Here is a 13,514-nt window from a genome sequence, read left to right on the forward strand (position 1 = left end):
TCAACACGCGACGAGAATTGTCCTTCACTGACGCTCGTGCAACCTCGTCCGTTTTGTAATTATACTACAATGTTTCGTGTTTTTATGGAAAATCGCGAGTGTTAAGTGGAATTCTCACCTCAAAAATTTGATTGCGTGAGTATTTATTGGCTATTAAATTCATACGGAGTAGCTTTCTGTTATTTTTGTGCATGTTGGGCGTCTGGTGTTTTGCGCACTAAAACACATTGGCATTCAGTTGCAGTATTTCTTCTGATAAACATTCACAAAAAAGTGCGTTGAATGTCTCGTAGTATATAGAAAAACGTGTTAATCAACATTGATTCTTCTCCATTCAGTGTCAAATTACGATGGCAGCTCCAAATGCATCTGAACGAAAGACTTGCTGGGATGCCAGAGATTTACTTTGGAAATGTTTGGATGACAACAACAACAATGCTGCCTCGTGCCAAATCTTCCAAAAAGATTTTGAGGCAAAATGCCCCATGCAGTGGGTAAACTATCCCCCTTTTATTTCCTCATCACCCACATCAACTATTTAGTTATGTTTATTATAAAGTGTCCTTACAATTTCTCTTTTCTTGCAGGTCAAGTATTTCAGCAAAAGGAGAGACTACTTGAAATATAAAGAGAAAATGCAAAGTGAGGGATTCACTCCATCTGAAGGCCCCCGGCAACCCTCCTAACAAGAAAAATAAACGACTTTTCAATCAATCGACATTCAGGTACTCCTTGGTGGGTTTAATTAATTTTATTCTTGTACACATAGTTTGTTTTCGTAACTCTGACGCCCGTTATTGCAGGCATACAAGCTATTTAAGTTACAAGTCTATGTATTTACAAAAAAAAATAGGCTCAAAAGTCATATCGGTGACTCCGTTGAGTTGCATTCAGCTTGACACTTGAATAAATTATTTAGAAATAAAAGAATAAATGCATAGTTTTAGTGATTGTACTTCTCAATAACACTTTTTTTTGCACAATACATGCTACTACTTTCTACTACCAGATTTGATTGAACATTGATTGTCATAAAATGCAAATATGTGCACTCACCCTTTGTACCTTAATGTTCCAAAAAAATTACTCCCCTCTTCTCCAAGGCAACACGTCATTAATAGCAGCTTGTTACTCAAATGTAGAAAAAAAAATCTTGTCTTTTTTTTTTTTTAAAGAGGCACATCATGTATATTCCAAAGTTTTTCCTTCATTTACTTGAAGTGAAATAAGAGTAAATTTAAACCATTGTGGAGAGATTCATGCATATTTGATTCATTATTTTGCCATGTAATATTTTTACAATTATTTTACTGCTAAAAATATTTGCCCAAAATGCTGAACCGTCAAAGGCACTGTAGTTTTTAAAGCCACTCCTAAAACTTTTAAATATATCACAGAACAAGTGATATATTATAAATGATATAATTTTTTTTACAGCTTTCAATGTGATAGACCCCTCTTAAACTCATTGGCTGCCATTGATAACGATGGATCTCCAATCAATGTAAACACAGAATTCCAATGCATAAAACACTCGCTAAACAAATATCCATTGTCGTCAATGGCAACCTACAAGTTGTGCAGCTTTTTTTTCTGTAAAAACCAGCTCCTTCCCATAAATCCAGTCTAGAGTTATGATGTCCATTTCTTCACTGTTGATTGGTCACTTGGTTCATCTTCTGTTTGCTATAAGCTGCCGGTAGAATTTACGGCTACTGCCCAGGCGGGGAATTCAGTCAAATTAAAGAGAGGAACCCCCCACGTGGTGATGGCCAACATCACAACGGCTACACCAATCAGGTTCACCCCGAAACCTGCTTTCACCTGCAGAATAAAGCACATGGGAACATATTTACTCATGGACTGGCATTGATGGGGATGGAAGTCAAATACATTTGAATTGAGATGAATGGTAGTGAATTATCAGGTTTCATTAAAAAATAAATACTGAATAAGGGTATTATATTGACCAGTCTATATGTGGCATTTTTAAAATAGTTTGGTTTGGCCTACAATTAACACTCAAGGGTGACTTTTTTTTTTCTATTTTATGTTTTTTTTTTAGGCCAAGGGTGTCAGACTCGAGTTTGGTTCACTGGCCGCATTAACGTCAACTCGATTTAATGTGGGCCATTTTAGATATAATATTTAGATGTTTTTTTATAAATGGATTAAAAGCCCTGAATATTCATTTTTTTATAGATTTAAAATAATGTTTATTTGAGCTTTTTAATATATATTTTTTGATCTTATAAAATGATTTTTGAACTAAAAACAGAAAAAATGATTAAAAAATGACAATGATTGATTTAAAAGGGGGAAAATCAGGAAATTTAATATACATCTATACTCTTCATTTTAATTTGATCCTAAAACAGAAAGTCAGCTCTCATGATGTACTTCCCTGGGCCACACAAAATGATGCTGCGGGCCAGATTTGGCCCCCGGGTCGCCACTTTGACACCAGTGTTTTAGGCTATAGTAATCTGAAAAAATATTTTGAACAAGTGCCTATTCAGCCTTCTGTTGTCCATTTTACTATTGTTGCTTTAACGTTTTTCTTGGTTTCTGACCAAATAAAAAAAGAAAAAAAATCTACATTTTAATTCATGAAATAACTGTCACTACAGTTGATGTATTTCCTTAGTTTTGCTGTATAAGTGGAAATATGCCAAACTTATTGTGCATTCCATAAATACTCACCATCACCATTAATGGCAGCAAATGAGTTAAATATAATGACAAACTGAGTGAAAATTTCATGTCTCTCTCTTGCCAAAAGTTACGAAATAGAATTTCTCAACCTTACAGTTACATAAAGTTGATATTGTTAAGCTGCAGGTGCAAGACGACACGTGTTTGCAAGGAATGTGCGTAGTCGTACCATGTCGCCAATCTGCAGGTGTCCGTAGCTGAACACGATAGCGTTGGGGGGGTTCCCCACTGGAAGCATGACCCCAAATGACACGCACATTGTAGAGGGGATTAAAGTATGAAGCGGGTTGATTTGCAAGGTCTCAGACTGAGAAGAGGGAAGGCAGACAAAGTCAGGAAGGAATCCCTTTCGGAATATGGCGGTGGGACGTACCAGCGCCGAGAGGATAGGTAGGAAGACGGTCAATGTGGCCGGGTTGGAGGCAAACTCGGTGACCGCCGACACCAGCAGGCAAGCCAGCAGCGTGACGGCCCAAGGCGGGAGGCCGCTCATGGGCTCCAGCTGCCGCCCGATCCACACGGATAGGCCTGACACCTGGCAACCCGCTCAGTATAAAAAAGGGGAATTTTTCAAATTTGATCCAAGCCAAGTTCTACCTTGCAACCGGCCGCCAAAGCGTAACCTCCACCGACCAGGATGACGATTTCCCATGGCATGAGCCGCTGGAAGTCCTTCCAGGTGATCATGGGAGCCAGTGGGTCAGACGCTGCCAAAAAAAAGAAGAATTTTAAAAATAGGTTGCCAGACACGCCGAGGGATTAGCGCAAAAAAAAAAAAATAATAATCTGATCGGGCCTGATTTCCGATAAAGTGTTCGGATCGGGGACATTCTTGTTGACACGGGAATGCTTGAAAATGACCTGCAATGGCCTTGATTTGCTTCAAAACAATAGGATGTGATTCAGTAAATGCCCAAAATCAATAGTAAGTGACCCATAAAAGTACCGTATTTTCACGACTATAAGGCGCACCGCATTATAAGGCGCACCCTCAATGAATCACTTTTAAGTGCGCCTTATAGTCATGTAAATACGGTAATTGCAATTGACTTCCAGGTATGAAGCACTCACTACTTTACAGTCACCTCTAGAGCCAGCCATTGTTGATGTTTTGGATTTTTTTGAATAAAATCTTGCAGTGGGGGAGGAGCTATATGATGAAAGATTTTGTAAACTAAGATGGCATCTGCATATTTAACAGTATTGTTTCAGTTCAGGCGTTTGTGTTTTTTTAATATCGGACAGTGGTGCTTTTTCGTTTTTGGTTTTCTGTTTTTTCCATATATAAGACGCACTGGATTATAAGGTGCACTGTCTATTTTGGAGAAAATTTGCACCTTAATGTCGTGAAAATACGGTATTTTCACACCCCAAAAAAACACTTTCTTCTTTGACTGTGAGAAAAACAAAGTACCCTACCTGAATCTTTGTGGCTGGAAGAGCGTGAAAAAGGCCGTCTGGCAGGAATGAGGAAGAGCAAAAAACCCAAAAGTACGGACACCGTTGCATCGGTCCGATATCCTTTTCTAAAAAAAAAATAGAAGACGCACTGCGTTAGACTTGTATTTTTTTGGACCGTTTTTCATGCAATATCAGGACTACTTGCTTCTCAAAAAGTGAAGTCCAACCAGGGACAAAACCAGGTTCTCTGGTGAACCACAGCAGAGTCATGAGGATGAAGAAAACGCCAGTGACAACCTCAGGGTAGCTGAAAACATACATACAATGTCACTTGGTAGCTGCAGTAGCCATTGTTCACATCTGTAAGACTACCTGATGGGCCCCAGTTTCTCATATTCCTCATGGATTCTCTTCTCAGACATCATCTCCCTCTTGGTCTTGCGTTTCTTGCTCAGTGAGCATGTTTCCCTGAAGCTAAAATACAAATGACTCCATGAAGCATCCCAGGTTTACCATATTTTCTCGCATATAAGCCACGTTCGCGTATAAGCCGTACTTTTTCAAATTCAAATCGTTGAATTCTCTCGTATAACACAAAGTTCTCCCGTGTAACACAAAGTTCTCCCGTAAACACAAAGTTCTCGTTTAACACAAAGTTCTCTCGTGTAACACAAAGTTCTCTCGTTTAACACAAAGTTCTCTCGTTTAACACAAAGTTCTCTCGTTTAACACCAAGTTCTCTCGTTTAACACAAATTTATCTCGTTTAACACAAAATTCTCTCGTGAAACACAGTTCTCTCGTGTAACACAAAGTTCTCTTGTGTAACACAAAGTTCTCTTACAAAGTTCTCTTGTGTAACACAAAGTTCTCTCGTTTAACAAAAAGTTCTCTCCTGTAACAAAAAGTTCTCGTGTAACACAAAGTTCTCTCGTATAACACAAAGTTCTCTGGTATAACACAAAGTTCTCTCGTGTAACACAAAGTTCTCTCGTGTAACACAAAGTTCTCTCGTGTAACACAAAGTTCTCTCGTGTAACACAAAGTTCTCTCGTGTAACACAAAGTTCTCTCGGTAACACAAAGTTCTCTCGTAAAACACAAAGTTCTCTCGTAAACACAAAGTTCTCTCGTATAACACAAAGTTCTCTCGAATAACACAAGCGGAAGTGTCTTTAGCGGTCTGGTTTTTAATTTTGTTTTTTCACGTTTTATGCAAGATACGTTTTTTTAATATAAATTTGTCATTTTTGTTAGCTTGTAGTTTCGTGCATGTCAAGTCTAATTTATGCGCACATTAGCAAACCCTTGATTCAGTCTTTATTTTTCATTTTTTTGCGACAAATACGGCATACGAGAAAATACGGTACCCACTTGCAGCCTAAGAATAGGAAGTGCAGCCACAACCACGTGAGAACCAGCATAATGAGAGCGATAGGGAAACTGAAGATGAACCACGTCCCAAAGTTGATGACTTTAGCGCCCGGGTAGCGCCTGGAAAGAAGAAAAGGGTTTTATTTTTTTATGTGGTTTCACCAAGATGATGGAAATCCATCTTTGCTATTACGTGTTAAACTGCTCGGCGAATATCAAGTTGGTGGAAGTTCCGGTGATGGTGATGAGCCCGCCGATTGTTGCAGCGTAGGTGATGCTTAGGGTTAGACATTTACAGATCATGTGGTCCCGTTTGGTGGGATACTGTGAGTCTCGACGGGCTTTGACACGCTTCACGTTCGGGATTTCGATGGCCACCTAAGCAAATGCGTGAAAAGTGCACTTTATAGACTTTGGCTCTGTAAAAACTTTAGTTTTTATTACTCACTTGAGGTAAATGTCCGTTTGTATGCATGATGCAAGCTTGGTTTGTATTTGGATTCACATCCATGTCTTTGGATTCTCTGGTTTGTGCCTGAAAAGTTCCAAAGTGGTTAAATACCATTAAGAGTGTAGTTTATTTGATTGATAGTGATAAGCATCCAATCATGTCGCTCGTAGGGCTTTTTTGTACATACACAGCACGCAAAGATACATTTTAATTAATAGTTTTTCATATTTCTCTCAGTTTACTGTTATTCCTTGTTTAAATAATTGTAAAAAGAAAAAAACTTTTGATCCAAAAGTATTTTCTAATGTTTTTTATACATACATTTTTTTAATTAAATTAAAAATAAGAAATTAGATATTTCTTCTCCAAACTGAGCATTTTAGTGTATTTGCTATTTAATAATGTATATATTTTTTATTAATACAGGAACAAACCATAAAAAGATATACATTGTTATATAGCAAATTCCTTAAAATGTTCAGTTTGGGGGGAAAAAAATCAAATGTTTTATTTGTTTTATTCTGGTTAAGAAAAAAAAGTAAAAATCTTTAGTTTCAAAGTATTTTGCTCCAATATTTTTCTTCTCCATATACCGTATTTTCACAACTATAAGGCGCACTTAAAAGTCTTAAATTTTCTCCAAAATAGACAGTGCGCCTTATATATGGAAAAAACTGAAAACCAAAAACGAAAAACCACACTGTGGGATATTAAAAAAACACAAATGCCTGAACTGAAACAATACTGTTAAATATGCAGATGCCATCTTCGTTTACAAAATCTTCTATCCTATAGCTCCTCCCCTACTGCAAGATTTTATACAAAAAAATCCAAAACATCAACAATGGCTGGCTCTAGAGGTGACTGTAAAGTAGTGAGTGCTTCATACCTGGAAGTCAATAGCAATTACCGTATTTTCACGACTATAAGGTGCACTTAATAGTCTCACATTTTCTCCAAAATAGACAGTGCGCCTTATAGTACAGTGCCCCTTATAATACAGTGCGCCTTATATATGAAAAAAAAATGTCATTCATTGAGGGTGCGCCTTATAATGCGGTGCGCCTTATAGTCGTGAAAATACGGTATTTAGTTTTTACCTCACTCAGTGTTGAAAGCTCCTGTTTTTGACCATTATTGCTGAAAAAGAAGATAAACAACTATTAGACATGCGCTTACAAAACAAAGCTAAGAAAAAGAACCACACACCTGTCATTACGGTAGAGCAGCGCCAATTGGTTCTTATCCAAATTTTCTTCTTTATCTAACACCGGAAAGCAGAAAAAACGATTTAAACAAAAAATGACATATGGGGAAAGAACACTAGGGAATTTGAAATCTTCCGTTCCACACCGCTATCGTCCTCCACGGCGTCGGGCTCCAGATTGTCGGCCATTCCGGTGCATATGAGTTGCTGCAGCACGGCCTCAGCAATTGGCATCACCATAGCTGTGGTGGAAGTGTTACTGAGCCACATTGACAGAAATACGGTGCAACACATGAAGCCCAGCACCAACCTAAGCAAAAGAGCATAAAAAAAATGACTCTTCTATCTACGTTTCTTCACTATTGACGGCCATTTTGACTCTTACATGCCGGGTTTGGCCCCGGCGATCATCACCATGCGCAGGGCGATGCGCTTATGAAGGTTCCACTTTTCAATGGAGGCGGCCAGGCAGATCACTCCCATTAGTAGCAGTGTTGTGTCTTTGGAATACTCAGCCGCCACCTGAAGGAACCCCAAATAGTCGGACTTCACCCTTTTTTGTTATTTTTTTTTTTTTTGTGCTCCCTGGATCTTGCGCATTCTGTTCTTTTTAATCTGGCTATTGCATAAGTAAATGTCTCGTCACCTCTCACCTAACGCCAGTCGGACTTTGTCCTCCTGGACTGTGCTGGATTTTTTTCACTGTGTGAAATAAGGCTGCAGTCATTTGGTTGTTATATGTGTCGTTTTATATTGTTATTTTATTCTGGGTTTGTAGTTTCACTAGAAATATGCAGTGGAATCTTAACCTATGCAGCAGGAAAACATGGACTATATATATATTCTGTAACTCAACGTTGTTTAGATTTTATTTTTTTGAATTGATTAAAAGAACTGGATTAAAAGCCCTGAATATTTAGGGTTTTTTTTTAGATCTACAACAATGTTTATTTGAGATTTTTTAAATATATTTTTTAGATTTTACAGAATGATTTTTGAACTGAAAACACAGAAAAAATGATGAAATAATTACAATTATTGATTTAAAAGGGGGAAAATCAGGAAATTTAATATACATCTATACTCTTCATTTTAATATGATCCTAAAACTGAAAGTCCTCACTCATCATTTACTTTCCCCGGGCCACACAAAATGATGCGGCGGGCCAGATTTGGCCCCCGGGCCACCACTTTGACACATGTGCTGAAACTAATAAACTCTCTTTTTCAATGCAAAAAAAAACATTTTGCTCATTTTTATCCATTACAAAGGTAAATCATGCAAAACAAATGTCAATTTCATTTTTTTTACAATATTAACTAAATAAGATATTACAAATAATACAGTATTTCACTTCATTTTGATTCCTTATAAAGATTATCTGGGGGAAAAATGAAATTATTATTATTTTGTAATATATAAATGAGTCATTCATTCATTTTCTGCAGTGCTTTATGTTCATTAAGGTTGTGAGGAGTGCTGGAGCTGACTTAATTTTTTGGGGGGTGTTTTATCATTTGATAATGCATTTTAAGTACTATAAACTTGAAAATTCACAGCTAGACAACTTCCCTTCAAACAGACATCGCACGTTGCGCAAAGATTTTCTGCCTGCATATTTCAAGCCCACAATCACAAGAGGCTTACAGTATCGTTAAGAAGCAGCTTTGCAATCACATGGCGCTCTTTTTATGTAATGCCGCAATAAAAAAAGGTCAAAGAAAGGTCAAGCAAAAGGCCAGCGGGTGGCCTTTTTTTGGCTAAAACTCACCTCACTTGACTTGAGTACCCCAAAAAGCGGGTAGAGGAAGGCGGGGACTAGGGCAGCTGCACCCAAGGGGACAGCCTCGGATACCCAATAGACGGCGGTCACGATTAGCACGTATGCGCAACATGCCTCCTGCAAAAGAATCGTGATTAAAATCTTTTTTTTTTATTTATTCGTATTTTTTAATCAAACAACAGATTCTGGGCTATCAAATTGCTCAAAAGTAGTGAACCTAGTATAAACTTACTTTCCTAAGGTGCTCCATTATGTAGTTTATCGCATTGCCAACAAAATAATGAACTCTGCTTCATGAATACGTACCGTATTTTCACGACTATAAGGCGCACCACATTATAAGGCGCACCCTCAACGAATGACATTTTTTCCCACATATAAGGCGCACTGTTTATTTTGGAGAAAATGTAAGACTTTTAAGTGCGCCTTACAGTCGTGAAAATACGGTAATTGCTATTGACTTCCAGGTATGAAGCACTCACTACACAGTCACCTCTAGAACCAGCCATTGTTGATATTTTGGATTTTTTTGTATAAAATCTAGCAGTGGGGGAGGACCTATATGATGGAATATTTTGTATTTTGGAGAAAATTTAAGACTTTTATGTGCGCCTTATAGTCGTGAAAATACGGTATATTGATAAATTGTAAAATTGCATTTATTTTTTATTTTTGTTCCAAGTGAAGCGGTCACAATTATTAGTTTTTTTCAATTTACAATTTTATAGTCTTCCGATGAATTTAAGTAGTAAAATGTTTCTATTTTTCCAATGAAAAAAAGAGAAAACACTGCAAATATTACTTTTTGTATTTTTTTCATTTCTGTAGTCCTGGATAAAAAGCACAATCTATTTAAATTTGCAAACATCTGTTAATTGTACCCTGCCATTAGCTAACCACCGATTGATTCAGGGTGCCCATAGTTAGCTGCATTCGGCGGCTCCGGCGCCCCCTATGACCTTTGTGCGGATTAGTGGTCCAGAAAATGATTGAATGAAGAATCTGTTAATCTGTGATTACCTATCAGAATCCTCATTTGTGGTAGCCCTATTTATTTGCAAGTCCTGTTGACTTGTGAGCAGCTGCCATCTTGCTGAATCGGCACTAAAAATTCACACAGATGTGCTGATAAAATAAGTCAACACTTAAGGGAAGATTGGCGGGTTCAGCGATCACTTATTATTGATTATCGACCACTGGGGAGACTTTCAAACGCGTTGCTGTCCGTGTCATTTTGCCTGTTAAAGCTAAAGTACAATGTATGCAAAAGGTGCTGATGCAAAAAAATCTGATTTTACAGAGTTTACATTGGAAGTGGAATTACCGTATTTTCTGAAAAAAAGTGAGGACTATATCGAAGATATGGCTTATATGCGCATAAATTAGATTTCCCATTCAAGAAACTGCAAAGTGACAAAGACGAAACGCCATAACGCAAGACAATATGGCCGATATGGTCATTTATTTCAAAATAGAGAAAATATAAACAGATAAAACACTAAACTCAATTTACTTTTGAATGAATGAATGCAATTTGAGTAAAGAAAACATGTCTTGCAAAAAACCTCACAATTTTAAGGGTACGGCTTATATGCGAGTAAATACGGTAATTCTAGAGCAGGGGTGTCAAAATCCCTTTGGTCTGCGGGCCGAATACAGCTTAATTTGAGATCAAGCGAGCCGGACCAGTAAACTCATTGCAAAATTACATAGAACTAACAATAAGACCACTTTTTTTCCTTTGTATTAGTCACTAATATTAATAATTAGTGCAAAGAATGAGTAAATTATCAAAACGTTTATTAACAGAATTTTTCTTTTTCATTATGAACAATCTATTATGAACAAAAAATAACATAAGAACATAAATAAATGTCAATTCATGTTGTCTGCACGTACTAAAACACTGTGCCCCTAGCGGATAATATAAGAACTACAAATTTTAAAGAAAATTCATATTTTTTTTATACAATGCAGCTTTCTTCCCCGGGCCGTACCAAACCACCAGACGGGTCGGATCCGGCCCGCGGGCCGTATGTTTGACACCCCTGCTCTAGAGCCAATGTTAATTGATTGGCTCATCAACTTGTACTCAGTAGTCAGTTTAGGAAATGATGATTAGTTGCATGTAAACAAAGAAATTGAAAGACAAATAAAGTCATGTGCTTGCATAGACACGTTTTCTGAACCAATCAAAAACTTTTATGTGCTCGTGCCAATTTCCACATTCCAGATTGAATGAATGGCTTTGAGTTTTTTTAGTGCTTTGCTAGTCAACAAGTAAACAGACAGAAAAAATGTGTCAATTAGCGCGCCAGCTTCACTGTAACTTGGGTCGTTAGTTCTAATCGGACACACATTGTCACATTCCCGAAAAACAGTCGGCGGTCGCCAGTGTCGTAAGAAGCCAGCGGGGACGCCGACCCCTCGTGCGTTTGGTGGCGGTACAGGATTATATAACTTCATTAAAGGGATTATTTTTCCTTTGTGTTGATGTTTTGGCGTCTCGGCCTCATCCTGGGCCGACTCGCCGCGTGGCGTGCCTTGCCAAACATGCGCCACTGCTGACATAACAGCAAGGAGAGTTCTGATTGGCCGGTGGGGGTGCTAGCAAGCACGTGAATGCTACTTTAAACAAAATACGACTAGTTTTTCCATGACTGAAGCCAGATACGAAACACATCGATTCAAGTGATAAAAGTAAATGAGATTGAAAAAATTGGATTCAAACTCATTGTAATGCAAATGGGACAAATCAATCTACTTCTTGGCACATTTAATTCTGCCAAAAAGAGTTAGAATTCAGTCAAAAAGTCTCACATTTGTCATAAATGAGATTGAAAAGATTGGATTCAAACTCGTTGTAATGCAAATTGAACAAATCAATCTACTTCTTGGCACATTTCATTCTACCAAAAAGAGTTAAAATTCAATCAAAAAGTCACACATTTGTCATTGGTGTGTTCCAAATTTTTCAGTCTGTCTTTACAGAGTAAAATAATAGAAAATAAATCAAGTAAACACGCCATTTTATCCAAAATTGGATCCTTCAAGAATATGCAGTAGTAGCAGTAACCCCCCCACCCCACCACCATTCTGGATTTGTCATAATCCTCTTGTTCTTCGAGCATTTTTTTTACATTTATAAGATTTGCTTTTTCCACAATTTCTTTTCCTCCATGAATGAAACGTTTATACTACTCCGACTGATCTCTATGTCATCAACATGAGGCGACATCTCCGTACAGATCTGGATGAGCATTCAACATAACAATAGGATCTTTTGATTGATTCACACACTCACACGTTCACATTAGAAAATCTCATCAGTGGGCAGCAGCTATCAAAAAAGGAGCTTCGGAAACAGAAACTGGATCTTACGTAAGTGTTTAGGGTTTTATTTTTTTAGTAGTCTATTGCAAATCCTAAAATTCATTGAATTTGGTGAAAAGTTGTTAGTTATACATTTATTAAAATTCTTTTGACTAAAAATTCCATCTAGAAATGGACATTTCCAACATAAACAATTAACAGAATATTAAAATCCTTTAAACTTTTAAGCTTTTACTTCATGAAAAAAAGAAAAATCAATAAAATGACTATAACATTTGTATCATATTTATATGATACACCCATTCAAATATAATAAATTACCAAATTACCCAAAAGTCAGAAGAGGATATTGAATACCTCTGCGTATAAACCACACCCTTAAAATTGCCTTAAAATGACAATTACGGCTTACATGCGAGAAAATATGAGTCATATAAAGTTAGTAATATGTATAGCTGTCAATTTTCTCATTCCCTTGACTTTGTTGCCAGAAAGATATAGACTCGATTAGTTAGGAATCTAACAAATAGACATAGCATAAGTATATATTTTACATCAAATTGTTGGGACTTACGCTGGTAGGGTGGATGAGAGGTAGTGGTAAAAGGGATAGCGGGATGAAAATCACCACGATCAGATTCCTGGCCCTCCATAGCTTCCTAAAAACATCCATTCTGGCTGCGGCCTCCAGCCTCATGGGTGACCTGAGGCTCTGGACTCAACAGAACCGGCCTTAGGCGCCACTAAAGGAAAGGGGGGAGGAGGCAAAGAACTGGAGCTGAGAGGAGATTTGTCGGAATTTTACCAGTTAGGCCAACCCGTATACGTGGGGCAATTCAGAAGTCAACCCCAGGTTCCTTCTCGTCTACAGCGCCAGGTAAGGCGCCGCGGGCTAATTTATGGGAATAATAGGTATGTTAATTAAGCAGTGATGTGTACCACCTTCTCCTTAAGAGTAGGCCAATTAGATTTGAGACATTTGCATAAGGGTGTGGCCTTATGTGAGGGGGAGGGAACAACCTTTGGGGTGTTGGGAAATTGAGAAATAGTAAAATAAGTGGTAAATCATAGTAATATTTATAAAATGTGTTATTCATAGTTGTACATTAGTATTCATCTAGACAGAGTTACAAATAAAGTATGTGTATAGTACTATACTTGTTTTGTAAGCTATTTACTTGTCCTACAGCGCCCCCCAAAGGAGCACTAGAGCCACAATTCAATTGTAAAAAGCTATACAGATTACTAACA

At 37.6% G+C, this 13,514-nt stretch overlaps 3 protein-coding genes across 3 annotated transcripts in view; 2 read left to right on the forward strand and 1 right to left on the reverse strand.

Annotated features, from left to right (window-relative positions):
• coa6 (cytochrome c oxidase assembly factor 6) lies at positions 1–1,254 on the forward strand. Its single transcript, XM_077709569.1, has 3 exons — positions 1–135; positions 339–494; positions 588–1,254. The coding sequence occupies exons 2-3, from the start codon at positions 351–353 to the stop codon at positions 684–686; spliced, it is 243 nt and encodes an 80-aa protein (XP_077565695.1). The 5' UTR covers positions 1–135; positions 339–350; the 3' UTR covers positions 687–1,254.
• Positions 730–13,143, reverse strand: slc13a4 (solute carrier family 13 member 4). The gene is made up of 16 exons (XM_077709567.1): positions 12,838–13,143; positions 8,919–9,047; positions 7,532–7,668; positions 7,293–7,456; positions 7,149–7,203; positions 7,040–7,079; positions 5,937–6,023; positions 5,682–5,866; positions 5,489–5,608; positions 4,489–4,590; positions 4,322–4,423; positions 4,135–4,241; positions 3,313–3,422; positions 3,089–3,250; positions 2,885–3,022; positions 730–1,824 (listed from the first exon to the last, which is right to left on the reverse strand). Exons 1-16 carry the CDS (start codon positions 12,958–12,960, stop codon positions 1,687–1,689), a joined length of 1,899 nt encoding a protein of 632 aa, XP_077565693.1. The 5' UTR covers positions 12,961–13,143; the 3' UTR covers positions 730–1,686.
• The window catches only part of LOC144181201 (uncharacterized), a 17,370-nt gene continuing 16,018 nt past the window's right edge, over positions 12,163–13,514 (forward strand). The window contains exon 1 of the mRNA XM_077709568.1: positions 12,163–12,311. The gene's annotated coding sequence lies outside the window, so the exon portion shown is untranslated. The remainder of the gene's footprint in view (positions 12,312–13,514) is intronic.

Source organism: Stigmatopora nigra, chromosome 23, assembly GCF_051989575.1.
Source record: "Stigmatopora nigra isolate UIUO_SnigA chromosome 23, RoL_Snig_1.1, whole genome shotgun sequence".
Lineage (NCBI taxonomy): Eukaryota > Metazoa > Chordata > Actinopteri > Syngnathiformes > Syngnathidae > Stigmatopora > Stigmatopora nigra.